The sequence below is a fragment of the Microcaecilia unicolor genome, chromosome 2, assembly GCF_901765095.1.
Source record: "Microcaecilia unicolor chromosome 2, aMicUni1.1, whole genome shotgun sequence".
Taxonomy (NCBI): domain Eukaryota; kingdom Metazoa; phylum Chordata; class Amphibia; order Gymnophiona; family Siphonopidae; genus Microcaecilia; species Microcaecilia unicolor.
Window position 1 is genome coordinate 296,232,992 of NC_044032.1, and position 26,792 is coordinate 296,259,783.

Sequence of the window (26,792 nt, forward strand, 5' to 3'; positions counted from 1 at the left end):
AGGCTGCAAGTTCTACTTGGTGCAGGGGAGAGATTTCTGACTCACCACTTCGGACCGCATTGTGCTGCTGTTATGACAGTCTGGGTGAATGGTGACTCCTTGCGGAGGCAGTAAGTGGTGTTCCTGCTATGGGATCCGCTGGCCAGCTTTGGGATGTTGCAGTGCATGCAAGACAGGATGAAGGAAATGGTCGGCAGCAGAACATCTTTGGACTTGGTGCAACATCTGAATATGCTGGCGACTTAGGGCTGTCTGGCAGGACTGGTGCACAGTTTGATGCAGGAGAGCGTGGGAATGGGCGCCATTTGTTCAGGGCTGACTGACAGTGAGGAATGGTCTCTGATTACACGCAGAGCACAGCCACTATTTTACAACTTCAGCCTGGCAGAGCATTCAGCTGCATTGGGATTTTTCTTTTCTTTGGAATTTTATATTGCTCTTACACCAGACCTATTTACTGAATCAGGGACAGTTAAAGTTGCTGCAAGGTGCCTCAGTTTCTTGCCTCGCTGCCCTCCAGCTCCTAAGAAATCTTGTTTAGACCTCCAGAAGTGGGCAGATGAGGCTATCTCCGCTTCTCCCTCCTTATCTGATGTGGCCTCAGTCTGTTCAGAGGAGCCATTGTTGAGCCGTTAGAGGAGATCTCCTGAGGAGGAGAATGATCCGAAATTATTGAGGTTCTTTCATGAAGAGGAGCTCAGTACTCTTATTTCTGAGGCACTGACAGTGCTTTCTATTGAGCAGCCTTCTGCTTTTGCTTTAGGAGTTTGTCGATCATGAGGGGGCTTAGAGGCCATTCTAAGGCCTTACCAATGCATCCAGACATTGAGGACCTGATTACAACTGAATGGGTTCACTGGACTCGGGGTTGAAATTGGGAAAAGACGTTACTCGCCTTTACCCTTTGGTTCTGGAGGAGAAAGATAGACTGCAGCCTCCCAGGCAGGACTCCCATGTTACAGCGGTGATTAAGACCACCTTGCTGGTGGAAGGGGGCATTACCCTAAATGAACTACAGGATAGGAAGCTTAAGAGGCTCGCTGAAACAAGCCTTTGAAATGGCCGCTATGGGTCTTCAAGCAACTAGCTGGAAGTGGGTTTGGCCTACTTTACGAGTGCTATTTATGACATGTTACAGGTTATGACCCATGTTATGTCTTTGGCTGTCACGGCATGTCGGCAACTCTGGTTGTGCGGATGCATCGTCAAAATCATGCATAGCTGAACTGCCCTTTTGGGGCAAGTGGTTATTTGGAGACTATCTCAGTAACTTGATGAAAGAACTGTGAGAAATTAAGCCATAGTGGTTGCTGGAGGATAAGCCGCAAGCCTCTGTTCATATGTCTTCAGAGGGCTCTCGAATTCTGGTCATCCTTCAGGAGGCTCCAATCTCAATTTTGAGACAGCAGACGGTACCGACATGCAGTGTTCCCTCTAAGGAGCGACCAGCTGCATGCAAATTTTTTGTTGAGTGAGCGCAGATAATAACCCTATAACCAAAAAAGAGTAGGGAGATCTCCCCCCCCCCCCCCCCCCAAGCTATCTGCGGAGTGGGGGGAGGGGGTCCCCTTGAGCTAAGGAGCAAATTTAGTGTTGCCCATTTCCTCTGAATTGCATGAGTTTTCTTACTTACAAGTAACTCTTATCTTGCAAGCGAGATGGGTTAATATACAGATTCTAGAACTTATTTCTGCATAATAGAACAGTGAAACAATGGGTATTCTCCCAATCTAAATTCTAGAACGTCATACACATGTATAGAACATACCAGTGAGCAATGCTTCCGGTTTCTATGAGTGATTGCTCACACGCTCACCTTAGAGGGAACACTGCCGGCCTGGTCGTCCACAATATGGTCAGAAGTTCTGCTTTCAGGTACGCCAATTTTTCATTCGGACAGGAAATCCTCCTCTTAGTCAGCTGGAGCACCCAGTGCCTCTCGAGTTTCGCAATGATGTGAGACTGGTTCACTGTTCTCTTCCTCTGGTGGGAGGTCATCTTCAGGAGTTCTGAGAAGAGTGGGCCAAAATCGTGACAGAACAGTGTGTTTTGGACATTCTTACAGAAATTTACAAATTGGAGTTCTCCTGCCTCTTTGCTCCTCTCTTCTTGCAGTCTCCTTGTTGAAAGGAAACCAAGGCGGTCGAGGTTCAGTCCACAGTAGATTCCTTGATGGCACTCCGGGCCATTGTTCCAGCTCCCTATCTACTTCATTGTCCCAAAGAAGAAAGGCACTTTTCATCCGGTCTTAGATCTTTAAACTCTAAACTGCTGTCTCTGCTTTTGAATGGAAACACTAAGTGCAGTCCAAGCCTCGATTCAAGCGGGAGAATTTGCCTCTGCCCTCAATCTCAAGGAGGCATACTTGCATATACCCATTGCATCAGAGGTTTCTTCAGTTTGTGATGCTGGGCCATCACTTCCAGTTCAGCGCTTTGCCCATTGGTCTCGCCACGGCACCAAGAACATTTACCAAGGTTATGGTGGTGGAGGCGGCCTTCCTTTGGCACCAGGGAATCAGAGTTCACACGTATCTTGATGACTGGTTCATTCTTGCATCATCCTATTTGGACAGTGTGACAGTGACGGACAATTGTCCATCTTCTGCAGTTGGCTTGGGTGATCAATTTTGAGAAGAGCAGACTAAATCCATCACAGATTCTGGAGTATCTGAGTGTTCTGTTTGACACAGCAAGGGAGAGGATCTGTTTGGAATGCAGAAGGTCGAAGCTGGTTCAACAAATTCATATTCTCCTCAGTCAAGGCAGGTCTAGGGTCAGCGATGATGGAAGTGGTGCCATGGGCAAAAGATTATATGCAGCCACTACAAGAGTCTCTTCTCAGCTGTTGGCCTCCAGTGTCACAGAAGTACGACCCTCATCTTCCTTGGATGCTGGTTGCCAGGAGGGAGTATGCAGTGGTGGTTGTTGTCCAAGAATTTGACTGTCAGTGCTCCCTTTCCATTAACACAATGGGAGGTGGTGACATTCCATTCTTTACATTGAACTTCAAGACTGTTAATACCACTGGGTTCAAAGTGGTTTACACATTTGAAAAGAATAAACTGAGATAAACTCAGAAATTACAATAACATAATGTCGGTAGAAACAAATAATTAACACAGAAACCTTTTTAAAAGAGTAGCGTTAAGATATTTCAAGAAGAGGGCATAACTGTGCAAATGATCTGGCGTTAATGCTACATCTTTCCAGATTCTTGGAGCTTGAAAAGCCAACAATTGCTCAAAAAGACTAAATCTTTTTATTCCCTTAGGAGAAGGAAGTGAGAAAGATAATTGGTTATAGATCTTCTAATCCTATTATGAATCATAAACGCCACATGTGATATTAAATAACATGGGCAATCTTTATTTAAACCATATGTTCAACTGTCCTAAACTCATTTTTTGTTCCAATTTTATCAATAAATTGTCCATATTTCCTCCTCTCCATGGGACAGTTGCCACAGAACAAAAAAAATCTGAATTTCTCAAATCTGTGATTCATTTTCACTGAATCTTCCATCAAAGGTTTATCCAAGACCTTCCTGTTAATGGCACTTTGATGTTTAATAACTCACTTAGGGTGCACTTGGTCTTCCCTATATAAAGCAGCATATAAGGGCAATAACAGGCATATACAAGTTTTACAGTTTGAAAACAAATCTCTTATCAGTAACAGGGAGGCATATTTTCAAAGCACGTAGCCTTCCAAAGTTCCATAGAAACCTATGGAACTTTGGAAGGCTAAGTGCTTTGAAAATATGCCTCCAGGGTGTTACAATGAATTTAGTAACAGGATTAACAGAACAGTTACCACCTGGAAAATGTCCACGTGGTGTGTTTTTCTCTTGTATAGCAGTCCTTTGAAACAAAGAGGGCATTAACCTGTCTTTCAGATTCATGCTTCTTTTGTGAAGATGCTTCAACAGTTTGAATCAGTTTGAACTATTTTCCAACAAAGAATTGTTGATAGAATTCTTTGTTGGAAAATGCTTCAACAGTTTGAATCAAATGCCAGTTTTTATCCAATATTTTTATATCATTCGACAGATGGTTAAACTCCAGAGTACAAACTATTCTATCTGTGTCATGCTTCTTCATGGAATTTAATAGTCCTTTTCTTTTCTTCACACAGGCTGTTTTATAACCCTCATTGATACAGCTATCAGGGTATCCTTTTTCCCTGAATCTAGATTTACGGTCAATCCCACGCTTCTCATATATATAGTCAGAGGTGCCCAAGGCAATCTGCAGCCCGAGGCAGGAGTCTAAAATCTACTGATGTCAGTAAACTCTTGCACTATGATAGCTGTCATAGCAGGGCTTTGAAAAAGATCTTACCCTACTGTCAATTTTTAAGAGCTAAAAGAATTTGCTCGGTGAACTATATACAGTGGCAGCCCTACCATTAAGCCAACTGAGGTGAGGGCCTCAGGTGGCACTGTCCAGGCACTGCACTCTCCTCTTTCCTCCTCAACCCTCTTCCCCACGTTTACCTTATTTTTTTATTTTCCAAAATGCGGCAGTGGCAGCGATTCCCATAGGCTGCCCTGCCGCTGGCACTGGCCTTTTCGCTCTACCGTGTCCCGCCTCTGAGAAAACAGGTAGTTAAGTCAAGAGGTGGGCTGCAGTAGGGATAAGAGGCTGGTGGCATGGCAGCCTATGGGAATTGCTGCCACTGATGCCTTATGGAAAAGAAAAAAATAGGTAAACACGGGGAAGAGGGTTGAGGAGTAAAGAGGAGATGCCGCTCCTGGAGAGTGCCGCCTTAGGATCCAGTAGGCCAGCTGAAGCGAGGGCCTTTCTTGAGAAGAGATGAAAAAAATTGTCTTAGCTAATATAGTCAATTCTAAAGTGTGTGGATGCAAATTTAAAATCTTGCAAGTAACATAGAAGATGAGATTTCTGCCATTTACTCTCTGGATGATGGCATTGTTGCGTTACAAACTATTGATACTAGGGATGAGAGTGCTTCAGGTGGACTTATGATTTAATTTGGATGCAGCTTTATCAAAAGCAGGTGTCATTAGAGAATTCCAGATAGAGACCTGATCATCTAAGATAAAAAAAATTAAAATATGAAGGAAAAGAATCACAGCAGGAGAGAAAATGATCTATAGTAACAGTATCAAGCTTCCTGAATTCTTTTAAGTGAATGTCGGAAACTGGTTGGGCAGAGGAGAAAAGGAAGTAAGTAAATATAAGAAGAGATTGATCAGACTTCTGTACAGGAAGAACATTAGTACTCAAAAGAGGAAGTAATTGCCATGCTGTATGAGTAGGAGATGAAATGTGCTGCCTTAAGAGTACCTCAGATAGGAAAGTATGAAAATTGTTTGCAGTTAAACTATTAGCATGAGAAATGTGAATGTTAAATTCCTTTAAGAGAATGGCTGCTCCTTCCGTAGCCTACACTACCCAACTTCCTTATTGTCAGAAGAGAGAGAATCTGAATCCGCAAGATAGAACAAGCAAAATACAGTGGTGGAAATAAGTATTTGATCCCTTGCTGATTTTGTAAGTTTGCCCACTGACAAAGACATGAGCAGCCCATAATTGAAGGGTAGGTTATTGGTAACAGTGAGAGATAGCACATCACAAATTAAATCTGGAAAATCACATTGTGGAAAGTATATGAATTTATTTGCATTCTGCAGAGGGAAATAAGTATTTGATCCCCCACCAACCAGTAAGAGATCTGGCCCCTACAGACCAGGTAGATGCTCCAAATCAACTCGTTACCTGCATGACAGACAGCTGTCGGCAATGGTCACCTGTATGAAAGACACCTGTCCACAGACTCAGTGAATCAGTCAGACTCTAACCTCTACAAAATGGCCAAGAGCAAGGAGCTGTCTAAGGATGTCAGGGACAAGATCATACACCTGCACAAGGCTGGAATGGGCTACAAAACCATCAGTAAGACGCTGGGCGAGAAGGAGACAACTGTTGGTGCCATAGTAAGAAAATGGAAGAAGTACAAAATGACTGTCAATCGACAAAGATCTGGGGCTCCACGCAAAATCTCACCTCGTGGGGTATCCTTGATCATGAGGAAGGTTAGAAATCAGCCTACAACTACAAGGGGGGAACTTGTCAATGATCTCAAGGCAGCTGGGACCACTGTCACCACGAAAACCATTGGTAACACATTACGACATAACGGATTGCAATCCTGCAGTGCCCGCAAGGTCCCCCTGCTCCGGAAGGCACATGTGACGGCCCGTCTGAAGTTTGCCAGTGAACACCTGGATGATGCCGAGAGTGATTGGGAGAAGGTGCTGTGGTCAGATGAGACAAAAATTGAGCTCTTTGGCATGAACTCAACTCGCCGTGTTTGGAGGAAGAGAAATGCTGCCTATGACCCAAAGAACACCGTCCCCACTGTCAAGCATGGAGGTGGAAATGTTATGTTTCTCTGCTAAGGGCACAGGACTACTTCACCGCATCAATGGGAGAATGGATGGGGCCATGTACCGTACAATTCTGAGTGACAACCTCCTTCCCTCCGCCAGGGCCTTAAAAATGGGTCGTGGCTGGGTCTTCCAGCACGACAATGACCCAAAACATACAGCCAAGGCAACAAAGGAGTGGCTCAGGAAGAAGCACATTAGGGTCATGGAGTGGCCTAGCCAGTCACCAGACCTTAATCCCATTGAAAACTTATGGAGGGAGCTGAAGCTGCGAGTTGCCAAGCGACAGCCCAGAACTCTTAATGATTTAGAGATGATCTGCAAAGAGGAGTGGACCAAAATTCCTCCTGACATGTGTGCAAACCTCATCATCAACTACAGAAGACGTCTGACCGCTGTGCTTGCCAACAAGGGTTTTGCCACCAAGTATTAGGTCTTGTTTGCCAGAGGGATTAAATACTTATTTCCCTCTGCAGAATGCAAATAAATTCATATACTTTCCACAATGTGATTTTCCGGATTTAATTTGTGATGTGCTATCTCTCACTGTTACCAATAACCTACCCTTCAATTATGGGCTGCTCATGTCTTTGTCAGTGGGCAAACTTACAAAATCAGCAAGGGATCAAATACTTATTTCCACCACTGTAGCTGATTTAAGATTAAGATAAATCTGTATTTTTTTCTTTTTGGTTGACCTGCAGTCCACTCTGTCAGGCGTGATGTCTACTGCCCTTTTGAGGATTCCATAGAGATTCCAGACGGCAAAAAATGCTTTTAAAACTGCTGATTTCAGGGTCAATGCCCCAGCCACCATTTATATTTACCTTACAAAGTAGGGTGCGTTTTCAAAATTCTTTAGCTGCTCAGGCAGTTGAGAACAAAGTATTTTGTAAAGTAGATTTTAAGTAGTGTGCCTTTTATGACAAAAACAGTATCTCATAGAATTTTAGGCCTAATAAAACATCATTTTGTTCTCTTCTCGTCTAAATTATTTAGAAGCACTTATTAATCTTTATGATAACTGACCTTTGAGGAAGTAAATTAAATATGTCATATTGTTTTTCATTTTAAAGAATATATATTTCATTTAATTATTCCTTGATTTTTTTTCTTGTCAGGAAAAATGATTTTACAAACTGGCATGACTGCTGAACCAGTTTAACTGCAGTCAGTTTTATGAAGAATGTTTGCTATGTGATGCTATTTCAGTAATTTCTAATAAATGACTGCAAGTAGAAACTCTGGGGTCTCAATATTTTTCACCTTCTTATGATCTTGGTAGATGGTGACTTCTGTAAGTAATGATGTGGACAGTGGCACATTTGATGTGGAATTGACAAAAAATGCCCAAGGTTTGGGAATTACTATTGCTGGATATATTGGAGACAAGAACTCAGGTAATGTTTAAAAAAAATGTTAAGTGCATGTATATATTTCTTTTTGAGCTCTAATTTTTATCTGATTTTATGAATTTACATTTTTTGCATTAGCTTCAGAGAAAGACATATATAAGTGTTACAGAAAAAAAGAGAAAAATGAGACACTTTTAGTGATGTGCTGTTGTTATAGTTTTGAAAGGGCAAAAGTTACATGCCATCTTTAAAGTATGTCTCTTTTTGCCTTTGTAAAGTCCTTATAAGTAAGTGATGTCATCTGATGAAGCATGGTGCAAGAAAAAGCATCTAGTTTGTATAGCTGTCTTATTTGTTTTTGGCTCTGAACTCCTTGGGATAAAGCAGAATATAACAATCAAAATTTTAGAATTAAAATGTATTTATTTAAAAGTGCTTGATATACTGCCAAATTGTACCACAGAAAGGCAGTATCTTAAGGGACTCATTTTCGAAACAGAAAAACATCCAAAAAATAGCATAACGGGCAGATACACGTATTTCTCACAAAAAGAAATGTTTAAAGTGCATAATCAAACAAAACAAAAACCAGCCCAAGTCTGCAAGCAGGCAAAAAGGCGACCCCAGAGGGAGCATTTTGTGGACGTTATATGGGTGGTATTACATGATGAATATTTATTGCTAATAACAGAATGACTTCCTGGGGGCAGAGAGAAAAACGCCCAGAATTAGACCTGCTTTAAAAGCATCTGGAGTAAGGCTAAACATTAGACTCATTTGTGATTTTGCTGAGTTGGAGAGTGGATAAGTGGAAGTGGTCATTTGTGAGAAATAGTGGAGAGTTGCTAAGGCCCCAATGCTCAGAATCAAATTTGGGCACTGGAGGCCACTAGCACTGGACTATCGTTCACGTTTGCTTGTGAACGATGTTCAGAGGCCCTTACCGCGGGGCATAACGAGCTTGCCCTGGAACAGTGCAAGTATAATGCCGTTGTATGTGAAAGCATGCAAATGGCCTCATTTCCTATTCCTCCCTAATGCTTGGACAACAGCGCCCTTCAGAAGGGTGCCCTTACTTTAGCAAACCGTACGCCAGCAGTGCTGGACCTCAGCTGTCCCTGCCTGCCGCCACAACCAACAGCACCAGTGAGCAAGGATGGAGCAGCTGTGCGAGCTTGAGCATCGGCCTGCTATTGTAACTTTACCTAAAGGAATAAAAAATGGAGACAGACGGTGGCAGGAAAGGTAGGAGAGAGTAAAGCAGGATCCCGAATCTTAGCATGTCTCAGTCCACGGGGACAGGAGAGTCTCCTGGGAGTGCAGTGATAGCCTCTCACTAGAGAAGCGGTCAACCATCAGCAGAGGAGATGGACGGCAAAGATGTTCACTTAGCAAAGTACGAAGCAGGTACGGTGTCATTTCTTGAGTGGTGAGAGAAGGGATGAGATTTGGGAAAGGCAGAGCTAGTGCCTCCTCCCACTGGTCATGCAGGCCTCCCTTGTGCACATGTGCTGGGCATATTCCCCTCTTCTTACTTCCCAGTGCTCGGTGCTAACAGCACGCATAAAATTTGTATTCCTTTATCACAGAGCATTGCGAAGTTCTTTGCTGTGTTGTAACGGAGTTTTTGTTTTGAGTATCTGCACCTCCATGCTTTTACTTTTGTGTTTTGCTCCTTTTTGAACCTTTTGACCGTTACATTTCCTGCTTTGCCTTCTCTGTGTCTTGCCTCATCAAGTTCTTGCCCACACCTGCTAGCCCCCCCCTACCCACAACCATCCCTTCCTCTGTACCTCACCCCTTCCCCCGCGAAACCCTCACTGTCTATAAAGCCCCACACCACCTATTCTACATTCCTACCTTCTTGTCTTCTGTTTATCATTGCTCCTTGGTTTGTCCAGTTCCAGTTTCAATGTGGGCCAGATGCACTAAACTTAATGAGCCCTTAACGACCAAGTAGTAGACCCTGGCATGCACTAAACGCCATTTCCCGATCACGGTAGCAGCTAACGAAAACGGAATGCAAATCATTATGAGCTGCAGTACCATTGCAAGGCTATTATAATGATGTGCACTAACGTTTACCGATTCCCCTTACGGTGGAAACCCTAACGTGAGGTCTGCACATCTCGTTAGGCAGGGGCTGCTGTGGGAAAGGAAAAAAAAAAAAACAAGCTGTGCATCTGTGGCTAACATTGACGTTCTTCAAGGACGTCCCCAACGAGCACTGCTTTCTTTTTTCCCTTCCGACGCCCCCCCCCCCGCTCGAGGTCGCTGCCGCCGCTCCCCCTCCCCCCTGCATTGAAAGAGCTTTCCGCAGCCCCCCCCCCCAGAGGCTGCCGCCGCCCCCCTGAGTTTGTCCCCGCTGCCGCTCCACCCGCCCCCCTCCGTCTGCCACCGGACCCTCACAGCGCCTCTCACCCTCGTGTGAAGGTGCTGCACCGGCCGCAGCAGGCAAGAGCTGATCACTTGGCTTCGGGACTTCCCTTCTTTCCTCCTTGGCCCGCCCTCGTCTGACGTAAGTTACCTACGTAAGTTACTTACGTCAGACAAGGGCGGGCCAAGGAGGAAAGAAGGGAAGTCCCAAAGCCATGCGATCAGCTGTTGCTGCTGCGGCCGGTGCAGCGCCTTCACATGGGAGTGAGAGGCGCTATGAGGGCCCGGTGGCAGACGGAGGGGGGAGCGGCGGAGACCTCAGGGGGGGCGGCGGGGGCGGAGCCACGGGGGTGCAGAGTATGGCGGGGAAGCTGTCATTTCAAGAGAGGTGGAAGCGGCGGCGGTGACCTCGGGTTGGGGGGGGAACGACGTTGATAGGCACGTCGTTTTTTTTTTTTTGTTTGTTTTATTTTTGACGTCCTTGGCATGCGCAGAGCAGCCAGCATAACGCTTGGCTGCTCTGCGCATGCTCTACCGGCTGATTCTCCAACCATTTTACGAAGGATTAGAGAATGCAAGTGAGCTGCCACGAGTAGCTCATTTGCATTCCCTTTTTTTTGATGCATTGCCGTTCCCTACCGATTCGCTATGGAATTCAGTAGGGAATGGCTCTAACGACGACTTTAGTGCATCTGGCTCAGTGTAAGGGCTGTGTGCTGTTCCTGGGAGAGTGAGTGCTTTGTGCTACTGCTGTGTATGTGAGGATTGTTTGTGTTGCTGGGCAAATGAGTCCTTAGTGCTGCACCTGTGTTTGTCTGGATTATTTGTTGGTGGTGGAGAGTGAGTGTTTTGGGCAGCTGTTGTGTGCCTGATGACTGTGTGCTGGGTCTCACGAGGTGGTGGTGTGCACAGTGGTGTTTCTGAGGTCAGTGGGTTGCACCTGTGGTGGGACACCTGTATGGCAATCACGGATGTGCTGCATGCTTTGGTGGCTCACTCTTTGCTGGAGGTGGATGAGAGTTTAGAGGGGCGGCCCTTGAGGAGATATCCCTATCAGAGTCTTTAGGCCCCGCACCCGCTTCCTGGACCGTACTGACCTGGGAATGACTTACTAGGACCTGCTTTGACAGTTCTGCCATACAGCACTTCTGTGAACAGCTGCAACCCCCCCTCCAGCCCAGGACACACAGGAATAATCCTGTGCCAATCCACCTGAAGACCACTGTCTCCCTTGCCTTTCTGGCACTGGCACCTTCCAGTCAGTGCTAGCAGTCAATGCAAGCCTCACCCAGCCTAACATTTTCATTGCTTTTGCCTAGTTTCTTGATACCTTCTGCTCCCACACTTCTGGCTATATATTACCTTCCCCATTACTACCCAGGCACTCCAGAACAACATAACTCAGTTCTACGTCATAGACTGCTTCCCCTCGGTCATAGGTGTCATCGATTGCACACGAGGGCACCTACAGGAATAGAAAATCATTTCACTTTATGAACTTACAGGTCGTATGTGATGTCCACGGGGAGATTGTGGATTTGTATGCCTGATACCCAGGCTCCACCCACGATGCCCACATCCTTCAGGAATCTACTGCATGTTTGACCAAGGGGAGATCACTGGTGGTTGGCTCCTAGATAAGCAGTGGAAACAAAGGAGAAAAGGGGGTCCACTCCTTCCACAATAACGCAAGCAAAGCAAACATAGGATGGAAGAGAACGAAGTCCAAGTGACCAGCCCAAACATAGAAGTAAGAGCTCCAACGTTTATTGGGACCCAACAAACTTTGTTTGGAGCTCTTACTTCTGTGTTTGGGCTGGTCACTTGGACTTCGTTCTCTTCCACCCTGTGTTTGCTTTCCTAGATAATCAGTACAGGAATTCTCAAACACCCCATCCCCTCGTAACCTTCAACACACTCCCTCCCTGTAAATGCCCCCAGAACTCACAACCATTACCCCACCTCCACAAGGTCACCATACCAGCCAAAGAATACCCATCTCTGTGATTCTGCTTCCCCCCCCCCCCCCCCACGGGTGACGAAGGCTACCACCTGGAGGAGGAGTAAACAACAGGCTTAAGAGCCACCCGTATTACATAGTAGATGATGGCAGAAAAAGACCTGCACGGTCCATCCAGTCTGCCCAACAAGATAACTCATATGTGCTACTTTTTGTGTATACCCTACTTTGATTTGTACTTGTGCTCTTCAGGGCACAGACCATATAAGTCTGGCCAGCACTATCCCCGCCTCCCAACCACCGGCTCTGGCACAGACCGTATAAGTCTGCCCAGCACTATCCCTGCCTCCCAACCACCAGCCCCGCCTCCCACCGTATAAGTCTGCCTAGCACTATCCCTGCCTCCCAACCACCAGTCCCGCTACCCACCACCGGCTCTGGCACAGACCGTATAAGTCTGCCCCGCTTCCCGATCTTGACTAAGCTCCTGAGGAGTGGCCTAGTGGTTAGGGTGGTGGACTTTGGGGAACTGAGGAACTGAGTTTGATTCCCGGCACAGGCAGCTCCTTGTGACTCTGGGCAAGTCACTTAACCCTCCATTGCCCGCCGCATTGAGCCTGCCATGAGTGGGAAAGCGCGGGGTACAAATGTAACAAAAATAAAAAATAAAATAAAATTCCTTCTGCACAGGATTCCTTTATGCTTATCCCACGCATGTTTGAATTCCGTTACCGTTTTCATTTCCACCACCTCCCACGGGAGGGCATTCCAAGCATCCACTACTCTCTTCGTGAAAAAATACTTCCTAACATTTTTCTTGAGTCTGCCCCCCTTCAATCTCATTTCATGTCCTCTCGTTCTATCACCTTCTCATCTCTGGAAAAGGTTTGTTTGCGGATTAATACCTTTCAAATATTTGAACGTCTGTATCATATCACCCCTGTTTCTCCTTTCCTCCAGAGTATACATGTTTAGTTCAGCAAGTCTCTCCTCATACGTCTTGTAACGCAAATTCTCCGAGGACAAGCAGGCTGCTTGTTCTCACGACTGGGTGACGTCCGCGGCAGCCCCCACCAACCGGAAAAAAAGCTTCGCGGGACGGTCGGCACGCAGGGCACGCCCACCGCGCATGCGCGGCCGTCTTCCCGCCCGTGCGCGACCGCTCCCGCCAGTTCCTTTTTTTCCACGCCTGGAGAGAGTCGTGCCTGTGCCGCTCTCTCTGTTTCAGCCCCGGAAAAACCGTCGCGTTTACGCGAACCTTTTTATTTTCTTTTATATTTCATTTATCGCCGCGCGCTCCACTTTTCTTTTCTTTAAAAAAAAAAAAAAAAGGAGCACGCGCTCCCATTTTCCCTCGCTTCCAGCGGGGACGTAGCGTTGCGGCCTAGTGGCCGCACGGTCGTTTTCATTTTCGAGGTGTGATTTCCGCCACCATCGACGACTTTAATTTCGCCGACGCGATTTTTCCGTCGATGTCCTCGAAGGTCCCGAGTGGATTTAAAAAGTGTGGTCGGTGCGGCTGGCCCATCTCGCAGACCGACACCCACGCTTGGTGCCTCCAGTGCCTCGGGCCGGAGCACAATTTCAAGTCGTGTCCCCTGTGTCTCGGTCTCCGGAAACGGACTCAGGTTGCGAGGCAAGTTCAACGGGACCGTATTTTTGGAACTTGCGCCGGCCCCTCGACGTCGACCTCGACGGCATCGGTATCGACGCCCGGTCCTTCGGTACCGGTATTGATGCCCGAGACATCGGCACCGATGGCATCGACCCCAGGAGAACAGGTCCCGTCGGCCCGCCGGTCCTCCGGTGAGGGTAGAGGTGAGAGGCCGCGTGGGCAGTCGGCCCCGGTCACTCCCTCAGCCCGTGGCCCACGGGACCGAACCCTGTCTGACCCGGTTCCTCGAGACCGAGGGGGATCGTCATCCTCCTCCTCCATGCCTCCCGGCGCCGGTGACGGGCATCGGAAGAAGGATAAGAAGCGCCGTCACCGGTCGCCCTCGATGCACGTCGGAGAGGAGTCGACGCCGAAGCGTCTCCATCGAGAGGAGAGATCCCCGTCGGTGATAGAGGTGCCGACGCAACAGGGTCCTGGCACCTCGGTGCAGTCTCCTGGCTCCCACCAGATCCGGGCACCGACACCCCTACCGGCCCCACCGCCTTTCTCGGCAGCGGGCCTGGACGAGTGCCTCAGAGCCATCCTTCCGGGGATCCTGGAAGGGCTGATGCGCCAGGCTGTGCCGGCGCCGGGGGTGCTTGCGCCCTCGGCGCCGATGACTGTGGCGCCGGCGAGCTCTAGCCCGGCGCCGGGGCCGTCGACACCGCTGCCGCTTGCGGTGCCGTTCTCGACCGCCACGCAGGTGGAGTCCCCGTCGACGTCGATGGAGGGAGCTTCGTCCCCGCCGGCGCGGGAGTCCACCGCTCGACGACACCGAGGCCTTGATGCCTCGACGTCGAGCCGGGCCCGGTTCAGGACTCAGCTACATGAGCTTATGTCCGATACCGAGGATGAGGCCTCGTGGGGGGAAGAGGAGGACCCTAGATATTTCTCCTCAGAGGAGTCTACGGGCCTTCCCTCGGACCCCACGCCTTCACCGGAGAGGAAGCTTTCACCTCCTGAGAGTCTCTCCTTTGCCTCCTTTGTGCGGGATATGTCTATCAGCATTCCCTTCCCCGTGGTCTCTGTGGAAGAGCCGAGGGCCGAGATGCTCGAGGTCCTCGACTATCCATCACCACCTAGAGAGTCCTCCACGGTGCCGCTGCACAATGTCCTTAAGGAGACGCTGCTTCGGAACTGGGTGCGACCATTAACTAACCCCACCATTCCCAAGAAAGCAGAGTCCCAGTACAGGATCCACTCTGACCCAGAGCTAATGCGGCCACAATTGCCCCATGACTCAGCGGTCGTGGATTCTGCTCTCAAGAGGGCACGGAGTTCGAGGGATACCGCCTCGGCGCCCCCGGGGCGGGAGTCTCGCACTCTGGACTCGTTTGGGAGGAAGGCCTACCAATCCTCCATGCTCGTGACCCGCATCCAATCATATCTGCTCTATATGAGCATCCACATGCGGACCTATGTGCATCAACTGGCGGACCTGGTCGAGAAGCTCCCGCCGGAGCAGTCCAGGCCTTATCAGGAGGTGGTCAGGCAGCTGAAGGCGTGCAGAAAGTTCCTGTCCAGGGGTATCTATGACACCTGTGACGTGGCATCTCGTGCTGCGGCCCAAGGTATAGTGATGCGCAGGCTCTCATGGCTGCGTGCCTCTGACCTGGACAACCGCACCCAGCAGAGACTGGCCGACGTCCCTTGCCGGGGGGATAACATTTTTGGCGAGAAGGTCGAGCAGATGGTGGACCAACTGCATCAGCGGGAAACCGCTCTCGACAAGCTCTCCCACCGGGCGCCTTCAGCATCCACCTCCACAGGTGGACGTTTTTCCCGGGCCCGGCAGGCTGCACCCTATTCTTTTGCGAAGCGTAGGTACAACCAGCCGGCCCGAAGGCCTCGTCAGGCACAGGGACAGCCCCAGCGCGCTCGTTCTCGTCAACAGCGTGCGCCTAAGCAGCCCCCTGCGCCTCCACAGCAAAAGCCGGGGACGGGCTTTTGACTGGATCCACGGGAACATAGCCGCCCTACAAGTGTCCGTACCGGACGATCTGCCGGTCGGAGGGAGGTTAAAATGTTTTCACCAAAGGTGGCCTCTCATAACCTCCGACCAGTGGGTTCTCCAAATAGTGCGGTGCGGATACGCCCTGAATTTGGCCTCCCTGCCTCCAAATTGTCCTCCGGGAGCTCAGTCTTTCAGCTCCCATCACAAGCAGGTACTTGCAGAGGAACTCTCCGCCCTTCTCAGCGCCAATGCGGTCGAGCCCGTACCACCCGGGCAGGAAGGGCAGGGATTCTATTCCAGGTACTTCCTTGTGGAAAAGAAAACAGGGGGGATGCGTCCCATCCTAGACCTGAGAGGCCTGAACAAATTCCTGGTCAAAGAAAAGTTCAGGATGCTTTCCTTGGGCACCCTTCTGCCAATGATTCAGAAAAACGATTGGCTATGTTCCCTGGATTTAAAGGACGCATACACTCACATCCCGATACTGCCAGCTCACAGACAGTATCTCAGATTCCGTCTGGGCGCACGGCACTTTCAGTATTGTGTGCTGCCCTTTGGGCTCGCCTCTGCCCCACGAGTGTTTACAAAGTGCCTCGTGGTGGTGGCGGCGTATCTACGCAAGCTGGGAGTGCACGTGTTCCCATATCTCGACGATTGGCTGGTCAAGAGCACCTCGGAGGCAGGAGCCCTCCGGTCCATGCAGTGCACTATTCAACTTCTGGAGCTGCTGGGGTTTGTGATAAATTACCCAAAGTCCCATCTCCAGCCTACTCAGTCTCTGGAATTCATAGGAGCGCTGCTGAATACCCAGACGGCTCAGGCCTACCTTCCCGAAGCGAGGGCTACCAATCTCTTGGCCCTGGCTTCGCAGACCAGAGCGTCTCAGCAGATCACAGCTCGGCACATGTTGAGACTTCTGGGTCATATGGCCTCCACAGTTCATGTGACTCCCATGGCTCGTCTTCACATGAGATCTGCTCAATGGACCCTAGCTTCCCAGTGGTTTCAAGCCACCGGGAATCTAGAAGATGTCATCCGCCTCTCCACCAGTTGCCGCACTTCACTGCTCTGGTGGACCATCCGGACCAATTTGACCCTGGGACGTCCATTCCAAATTCCGCAGCCCACGAAAGTGCTGACGACGGATGCATCTCGCCTGGGGTGGGGAGCCCATGTCGATGGGCTTCACACCCAGGGTCTGTGGTCCCTCCAGGAAAAGGATCTGCAGATCAACCTCCTGGAGCTCCGAGCGATCTGGAACGCACTGAAGGCTTTCAGAGATCGGCTGTCCTGCCAAATTATCCAAATTCGGACAGACAATCAGGTTGCAATGTATTACACCAACAAGCAGGGGGGCACCGGATCTCGCCCCCTGTGTCAGGAGGCCGTCGGGATGTGGCGTTGGGCGTGTCAGTTCGGCATGCTCCTCCAAGCAACGTACCTGGCAGGCGTAAACAACAGTCTGGCCGACAGACTGAGCAGAGTATTGCAACCGCACGAGTGGTCTCTACATGCCAGAGTGGTACGCAAGATCTTCCGAGCGTGGGGCACCCCCTCGGTGGACCTTTTCGCCTCTCAGACCAACCACAAGCTGCCTCTGTTCTGTTCCAGACTTCAGGCACACGGCAGGCTAGCGTCGGACGCCTTTCTCCTTCATTGGGGGACCGGCCTCCTGTATGCTTATCCTCCCATACCTTTGGTGGGGAAGACCTTACTGAAGCTCAAGCAAGACCGCGGCACCATGATTCTGATAGCGCCCTTTTGGCCCCGTCAGATCTGGTTCCCTCTTCTTCTGGAGTTGTCCTCAGAAGAACCGTGGAGATTGGAGTGTTTTCCGACTCTCATTTCGCAGAACGACGGAGCGTTGCTGCACCCCAACCTTCAATCCCTGGCTCTCACGGCCTGGATGTTGAGGGCGTAGACTTCGCTGCGTTGGGTCTGTCTGAGGGTGTCTCCCGGGTCTTGCTTGCCTCTAGGAAGGATTCCACTAAAAAGAGTTACTTTTTCAAGTGGAGGAGGTTTGTCGTTTGGTGTGAGAGCAAGGCCCTAGAACCTCGTTCTTGCCCTGCACAGAACCTGCTTGAATACCTTCTGCACTTATCAGAGTCTGGCCTCAAGACCAACTCAGTAAGGAATCACCTTAGTGCGATTAGTGCTTACCATTATCGTGTGGAAGGTAAAGCCATCTCTGGAGAGCCTTTAGTCGTTCGATTCATGAGAGGCTTGCTTTTGTCAAAGCCCCCTATCAAGCCTCCTACAGTGTCATGGGATCTCAACGTCGTCCTCACCCAGCTGATGAAACCTCCTTTTGAGCCACTGAATACCTGCCATCTGAAGTACTTGACCTGGAAGGTCATTTTCTTGGTGGCAGTTACTTCAGCTCGTAGGGTCAGTGAGCTTCAAGCCCTGGTAGCTCATGCTCCGTATACCAAATTTCATCACAACAGAGTAGTGCTCCGCACCCACCCAAAGTTCCTGCCGAAGGTGGTGTCGGAGTTCCATCTTAACCAGTCAATTGTCTTGCCAACATTCTTCCCCAGGCCGCATACCCGCCCTGCTGAACGTCAGTTGCACACATTGGACTGCAAGAGAGCATTGGCCTTCTACTTGGAGCGGACACAGCCCAACAGACAGTCCGCCCAATTGTTTGTTTCTTTCGACCCTAACAGGCTAGGGGTCGCTGTTGGGAAACGCACCATCTCCAATTGGCTAGCGGATTGCATTTCCTTCACTTACGCCCAGGCTGGGCTGACTCTTGAGGGTCATGTCACGGCTCATAGTGTCAGAGCCATGGCAGCGTCGGTGGCCCACTTGAAGTCAGCCACTATTGAAGAGATCTGCAAGGCTGCGACGTGGTCATCTGTCCACACATTCACATCACATTACTGCCTCCAGCAGGATACCCGACGCGACAGTCGGTTCGGGCAGTCGGTGCTGCAGAATCTGTTTGGGGTGTAAATCCAACTCCACCCTCCAGGACCCGAATTTATTCTGGTCAGGCTGCACTCTCAGTTAGTTGTTCTTCGTAGGTCAATTTTCTGTTGTACCCTCGCCGTTGCGAGGTTCAATTGACCTGGGTTCTTGTTTTGAGTGAGCCTGAGAGCTAGGGATACCCCAGTCGTGAGAACAAGCAGCCTGCTTGTCCTCGGAGAAAGTGAATGATACATACCTGTAGCAGGTGTTCTCCGAGGACAGCAGGCTGATTGTTCTCACCTACCCTCCCTCCTCCCCTTTGGAGTTGTGTGTTTCATCTTTTGCTAGTCATTCAACTGGCGGGAGCGGTCGCGCACGGGCGGGAAGACGGCCGCGCATGCGCGGTGGGCGTGCCCTGCGTGCCGACCGTCCCGCGAAGCTTTTTTCCGGTTGGTGGGGGCTGCCGCGGACGTCACCCAGTCGTGAGAACAATCAGCCTGCTGTCCTCGGAGAACACCTCCTACAGGTATGTATCATTCACTTCCCGTACCATTCTTGTAGCTTTTCTTTGCACAGCTTCAATTCTTTTTACATCCTTAACAAGATACGGCCTCCAAAACTGAACCATAGAATGGATCTTTGGCCAATTCAGCAATCGATTCAGATGTCTGGACTGTTCCAGAGAGGAGCTTCTCTACAGCTCTGAAAAGATTGCCAACATTTTCATGTCCTGCTGCACAACCTGGCTCTCCAAAGAAGACAGGCCCTGCCAGAGGACGGATAGGGCACCCTGACATAATAGCCCTGACAAAAGAACTCCCACAAAACAGCTTTGTAAAAAAACATCTCTTGACAAATCAGCCCCTAACAAAATAGCCCTTGACAAAATAGCCCCCTAGAAAAAAATAACACATCACAAAAAAAGATGATAAACTACAAGTGAAGTCTTCACTGATAAAGGCTCCTACCAGCATTGCATTGTATAAAGCATATATATATAAATAAACAAAATTCTATAGCTACTAACTGGTATTCGACGTGTTCTACTGTTTAAGGAAACTATTCTTCCATCAACATGCTAAGTAAAAAAAAATAAAAAAAAAAAACCCAACAATATTGTCATCATTTTCATAGTCTTACCAACCTTATCCTGTTTGGCAAGGTAAGATTATTAGGAAAAAAATGCAGTGTCATATTCTGGGCAGCCTAATCGGGCCCTTTTGTCGGGGGGCTAATTTGTCAAGTGCTATATTGTGGGCAGTGGCGTACCAAGGGCGGGGCGGTCCGCCCCGGTTGTCAGCAGGTGAGGGGGTGCTCTACACCCGCTGCTCCCACTCCTAAAAAAAAAAAAAAAATCAGTGAAGTGGCGTGGCAGGCAACGCCTCGCGTCTGCCCTGCTTGTAAAACAAGCAAATGTCGTCATCGGGCCTTCCCTCACTGTGTCCCGCCCTCGTGGGAATAGGAAGTTACCTCAGAGGAGGGCGGGACACAGTGAGGGAAGGCCCGACGACGAGGAGGAGATTTACTTCTTTTACAAACAGGGCAGACACGAGGCGCTGCCTGCCATGCCTCTTCACAGGTTTTTTTTTGGCCTTCTTTGTTAGATTGTACAGCGCTGCGTAACCCTGGTAGCGCGTTAGAAATATTAAATAGTAGTAGCAGTAGATTTTTTTAAAGGCAGGGTGGTGGCAGGAGAAGAGGGCTGTCGTCTGTCGACGGAGCTGGTAGTTGGGTTGGGGGGGTTCTCAGATTGGAGAAGGGAACTGGGAGGGGGTTCTCAGATGGTAGAAGGGGGCTGGGGAGGGGGTTCTCAGATGGTAGAAGGGGGGCTGGGGAGGGGGTTCTCAGATGGGAGAAGGGGACTGGGGTGGGGTGGGAGAAGGGGGCTGGAACTGGGGTCTGAAAAGGGGCCATGAGGGAAAATGGGGGCCATGCCTGGGGCTGGTATGAAAATGGGTATTGCCTGGGTTAGGTGGGAAAATGGGTCTGGGGCTGAAAAGGGGGGCCCTAATGCAAGGCATGTGGATGAAGGGGGCTGGAACAGGGGGCTGAAAAGGAGGGTAGGTGGGATAAGGGGGCTAGTACTGGGTCTGGGGGCTGAAAAGGGGCAGGGGCTGAAACTGTGGGGACTAGGGGCTGAAAAGGAGACGGAGAAGTGGCTGGGGCTGAAGCTCAGGACTGGTGAGAGAAAAGGGCTGGGGTTGAAACTGGGGACTGATGGGATAAGGGGGCTGGAACTGAGGGCTGAAAAAAAGGGGCAGAGAGAGGGGACATCCTGGATGGAAGGGGGAGTGAGAGGGAGGGCAGACCCTGGATGGATGGGAGAGGGAGGGCAAATGGTGGATTGAAGGGGCAGAGAGAAAGGGCAGACAGTGGATGGAAGGGATAGAGAAAGGGCAGAAAGTGAATGGAAAGGGGAGAGAGAGAGGGCAGACAGGCAAATGGTGGATGGAAGGAGCAGAGATAGAGGGCAGATGTGGATGGAAGCAGCAGGGAGAGAGGGCAGACATTGGATGGAGGGAACAGCAGAGAGGGCAGACACTGGATGGCAGAGAGAGAACGAAGACAGATGCTGGATGGAAGGAAGACAGTGAAAAGAAGATGAGGAAAGCAGAAACCAGAGACGACAAACTGTAAATAAAATATATTTTTTTATTTTTTTGCTTTAGGATAAAGTAGTATTGTAGCTGTGTTAATAAATGTTTATAGTAGAACATGTAAACAAGGTAATCTTTTTATTGGACTAATTTTAATACATTTTGACTAACTTTCGGAGAACAAAACCCCCTTCCTCAGGTCAGGCTAGGATACTGTAACAGCACTATACTGTATTGACCTGAGGACGGAGGTTTTGTCCTCTGAAAGCTAAATGTATTAGACCAATAAAATGGTATTATTTTATTTTCTATATTTGTTTTATTTCTATTTGTTAATTTGTAAAGTGGTGATTGGTACTTGTTAGTTTTTTCAAATTTACATCTGCTGTCTTTATATTTTGCACAGTACTAGGTAGGGGACATTTTCTGTTTCTGTGGTGTTGCATTGTATGCAGAGTCTGGCAGCTTGGGGGTTCAGTTTAATTTTAGTCTAAATAGAAAGTTTATGATTACTTATTCTATAGTGGATTAGGGTGTATCTGTGTTTGTGAAAAAGGCATGACTTTCAGTTGGCATTGACTGTGCAGGATCGACGATCTGTACTATTCTGTCTGGTTTCGTTTTACAATAGGTGAATTGATGTTCTAGTGCTCACTGTAGTTTTTAAGATGCTTTCCTTTTCCTTGTGTGACTTGTAGAAATGACTGCTTATGGTATGGTATAAATTGCTCTATAGGTCCTGAGGGTTTTGTATTCTCGGCATGCCTAGTATTGGATTTTGGAGGGGGGTGTTAGAAAATGACCAGCCCCGGGTGTCAACTACCCTAGGTACGCCACTGATTGTGGGCAGGCCATTTTGACAGTGACTATCAGCCCTAGCTTTCCCTCAGACCAGATATTTGTTGGCAGCATTGGTATAGGATAATGATAAGATTGCGAACCCCCAGGGGACAGATGGCTACAGAGTGCAGTGGTTTTGTAAGTGTGCAGTCAGCCCCATACTATGATCTATAATGCTGTTTCTGTGACTTGCTTTGTATTCTTATGGCTATGTAACTAGCTTCATTAGGGGATAATCTTCTTTGGTCATTTCACATTCAAAACCTTCCCCTAATCCCCAGAGGGAAACTGGATGAGCTCATGGCTGTAGGTCATCTGGAAGTGGGGCCCTTCCCAAGCTTGACTCATTAGACCAGATCTTTCCCTGCCAGATCCAAGGGGCAGGCCAGCCCCTCAGTTGGTGAGGAGCTGGCCTAGGGATCTGTCAAAGAGACATGTGCATGCATTGGCCACATTCCCTGCACATGTCTTTTAGATATTTGTCTTTACCATCTCTTCACCAACTGAGGGGCTGGCCTGGCCCCAGGACCTGGCAGAGCAATATCTGGCCTCATGACTCAGCCCGGGAATGGCCCCACTCCCAGATGCCCTACAGCCATGATCTGGGAGTTCAGAGAATGGAAAGGTAGACTGTAGTTCTGTGTGGTCCCCTCTCCCCCCCCCCCCCCCCCCCCCCCCGGGGACTAGGTGGCAGCTTCAATGGACCTTACACGTGTGTCAAGTGCTGTAGTGAGCAACCTTAGTTCCACCTTTATTGCTGGCTGTGGCAGGCCTAAAACATTTGCTGTCACCTGATTTTTGATTACTGTAGGCATCGCATGATGGTTTCGGGGTGTGGCCTGGGATCCTGGGGGAGTCCAGGTTGTAGTCCTATAAGGGCCGCCTTCTGCTGCAGTGCCCATTAGATTCCTCTGGTGGAGCACTTGACATTCATGGGGATCTGGTCTTATTGTAGACACTGAGGAGGACTCTGGACAATTCTTTCCTCTGTACCCCTTCCCCCCTCCCTTTCCCAGGGCTTGGCTAGTAGTGTTTAAACCACAGCACCTTTCAGCCTTGCATTTCATGAATTGAACACATTTTTTACAGTGTAGAGACACAGACATTTGTATGTAAACATTATATTTGGAACCATTAAAAACTCAAAACTATGTACAGTGGTGATTGTCTGTTGGCCTCATTGTAGTTGCTGCCACTTCTCATGTAGCATCCTTAACTTTGCCACTATCTGGCCCAGTAGTTTTTGTTGTGCCAGCAGCTCCTGCTGCAGGTCTCTTTGCATGGCTGAGACTTGCAGCAGGAGCTGGACTTAGGGTGTCTTGTTGGGTGGACCAACCAACAGGCATGGCAGCCGTTTCAGGCCAGGACTCAGCTGATGGACCCTCTAGCAAAGCTGTTGGGGGGGGGGGGAGGCTGTTCCTGCACCCCTTCTCCCTCTCAGTGGGGGCATTTCCCTCCAGGGGTCCGCCCCCTTTTCAGCCCCTGATATTGATGGAGAATTGGCACCACCCAGTGTCAATCACTGCTTCCTCCCATGCTTGATCTGAGACTTGCTGGGCCTGGGCAGGTTGTTCGACAGTTGGAGGATGCCCTGTTTATGTAAAATGTTTGCAATTGATATCCTGATATCCAATAGAGACCATTTACAAATATAACTCTAGTTAAATATTAGTGAAAGGTGCTCCTTGAACTTGTGTTTCTCCAAGGACAAGCAAGCCTTCGTATTCTCACAGCTGGGTGATGTCATCCAACGGAGCCCAGCACGGATGCTGACTAGCGAGTAATGTTGAAGTTTATACCAGTGTCCAACTGCGCATGTGCTTGTGCCTACCCACTCAACCCATAAGTGTGGGTACCTCAGTCTTCGTTTATCCACAGAGTTGGGAGGACACATTTTGTATTTTTGCCAGGAAGGTTCAACTGGAGCACCTTTTTGGCTCCTTGAATGCCTATAAATTGATGTTGGCACTGGAAGCATTGACCTCCATGGCTGCTAAGACTTCTACATCCAGTGGGAGTTCACCAACATCGAGGAGCTCTCCTTGTGACTTGACATCGGGCACTGATAACAGACCCCAGGACCGGTCAGTGTTGCATCCAATACAGAGGCTGCTTGCGGGTTCGACATCCTCATTGACACTGAGAGACTGGGATGCTATGCATCGGGGGGAAGCCCAAGAAGCATAAGCACCGGTCCTCCTCGATGCACAATGTCAGGAGTACCGAGGCACCACCGAGCACTGAGAGGAGCACTGTTCCCTCTTTGAAGAGGTGCCGGTGCGCAAGTCACTGAGCAGCTAGGTCCCCACATCGAGTTAGACACTGATGCTTTCTCAGATTGCCTCTCTCCTGGATCCCCTGCCTTTGCCAATGTCCACCTTCGATAAGTGGTTCCGGACCCTACTCGGAGAGGACCTGGTGCAGTTGCTGCAGGGGTATTCTTCACATGCATAGAGGGTGCTTGCGCCACCAACGGACAGCTCAGGCCCCCACTGAAACACGCCATTGATGCTGGTGCAGAGATCCTTGATGCCGGCACCTCGAAAGGTATCAGCATTGACATCGATGCATACAGTACCATTCTCGACGTCAGGGGAGGAAGCTTTCCTGTAATCTGAGGGAAGTGCTGTACCTTGGGGCTCTTTGGGGTGTTCACATAGATCCCCTAGGCCGTGGCAAGTGCAGACCCATTCAGCTAGTTCTGAATATGCTGAAGAGTCTGATTGGGACTGCTTGTGGAAATCAGAGGAGGATCCACATTATTTCTCAGAGAAGGAGTCCTATGAAATACCCTCTGAACCCTCCCCACCTCAAGAGAAATGAAAATCCCCTCCTGAAGGACTCTTTCACTGGGTTTGTAAAGGATATGACTTCTGCCATCTCATTTAAGTTGGAGACGGAGGAAGAGCCCTGGGTGGAGATGTTAACTGTATTGGGCTATAAGTCACCTCCTAGGGAAGGGAGTTACTTGTACCATTGCGCTCTACTCTTAAAGACACACTGATGAAGAATTGGGACTCTCCCCTCAGTGCAGGTCACATCTAAGAAGATGGATACACAATACCGTATTCAGAAGGCTTCTGGATTTGAGAGGGTGCAATTGCCACACCATTCCATGGTGATTGAATCCATTCTCAAATGGGCTAGGAATTTCAGGTCTCATGCCTAGGCTCCTGCAGGTAGAGAGGCTAGGACCTTATACTCATTTGGAGGAGAGACTTTTCAGGACTTGATGCTTGTCCACATCCAGTCCTATCAGCTCTAGACGAGCCTGTACGTGGAATCATTGGTTAACAGTACACTGAGTCTTGTGGATTCTGTCCCTCAGGAGTAGGCCGTAGAGCTTTGCCCACAGGCTAATAACCAGATGGAGTGTCAAACATATATGGCCAGGGGCGCTGTCCAGATTCTCTTCCATGGGTGTGGGGATGCCCAGACTCTCATGGTTGTATGTCTGACCTAGAACCAGCAGTTTAGGAGAGACTTGCAGATGTGCCATGCCGACGAGGCGATCTTCACAGATTGGTTGGGAGAAGTTGCTGACCTCATCAAAAACACACCATCCAATCTTTATTTTTGCACTTTCTATCCGCTTCATCTTGTACTAGAAGATTTCCGAGTGGGCCTTGGTGGTGGTCCTACTACTCTCAAAAGCATAGGTTTCCGCTGCCTTTTTGCTCTACCCAGGCCCCCCAAACGTTGCCAACCCCAGCCAGCTTTCCAGTCAAAGCAGGGAGCGGGCTTTTGACTGGCTCCATAAAAGCATAACCGTCCTGGATGGCTTACCTGTAGGGGGGGAGGCTGAATTTTTACCAGCTCAGACTGGTGGGTTTTTCAAACAGTCCGTCTTGGTTACACCCTTTATTGGCATCAGAGACCACCAGATTGCCCACTGAGATCATCTTACATCAACTCTCAGCACAAGCAAGTACTTGTAGAGGAAATTTCCACCCTTCTGCAGGCCAATGCAGTCAAAGCACTTAGACTTACAAAGTTCCATAGTATCCTATGGAAGTCTAAGCACTTTGAAAATACGCCTCAAAGTGTCCCAACCTGTGCCTTGTAAAGACATGCTACAGTAGGAGTTGCAGTGGCTCCCATGACTACTCCCTTGATTTGCAATTAAAATTGTGAATCAAATACAAAATAATTCTGTTTGATTACTTTCTCTGCCAGGACATTCAAAAATTTGACAGTCTCAAGATATTGATGTCCTCTGTAAATATCGATCTATCAATTGGAGGACTTCTTGTTGAGGGATATTAGTGTAAAGCGCTGTAAAATCCAAGCTCACCAGAATAACTGAAGATCTATTAAATGGAGCCTTTTCCTTCAGAATTTGCAACAAATGAGTAGAGTCTCTGATGTAAGATGGTATTTGAGAGAGGAATGGTTGAAGATGAAAATCCAAAAACTGAGACAAAGGTTCCAACAGTGAGTGCTTCCCTGAAACTATAGGTACCCAGGGGGTCTGTCCAAAGATTTGTGATTTTTAGGGATAAAATATAACACCAGGAGTTGAGGATATTGTTTATTTTGAAGTCATTTTTATTAGAATCATACACAATATACCATACTGGAAAATGAGCTTTTTCAACATGTATACTCCCCCTTCCCTCCCTCCCCCATCCTCCACCCTTCCTTCTTAAGCTCTGGACATTATTAGCCAAAACAATAAGTGAACCACTCTGGCAAGAACATAATTCTATTGATTCAGAAGTCTGCTACG

At 48.9% G+C, this 26,792-nt stretch overlaps 1 protein-coding gene across 2 annotated transcripts in view; it reads left to right on the forward strand.

Moving 5' to 3' along the window:
* Positions 1–26,792, forward strand: part of MPDZ (multiple PDZ domain crumbs cell polarity complex component) — a 571,809-nt gene that overhangs the window by 92,614 nt on the left and 452,403 nt on the right. For both annotated transcript variants that reach the window (XM_030194291.1, XM_030194292.1), the window contains exon 9: positions 7,700–7,814. In XM_030194291.1, the coding sequence (XP_030050151.1) occupies positions 7,700–7,814 (115 nt within the window). The remainder of the gene's footprint in view (positions 1–7,699; positions 7,815–26,792) is intronic.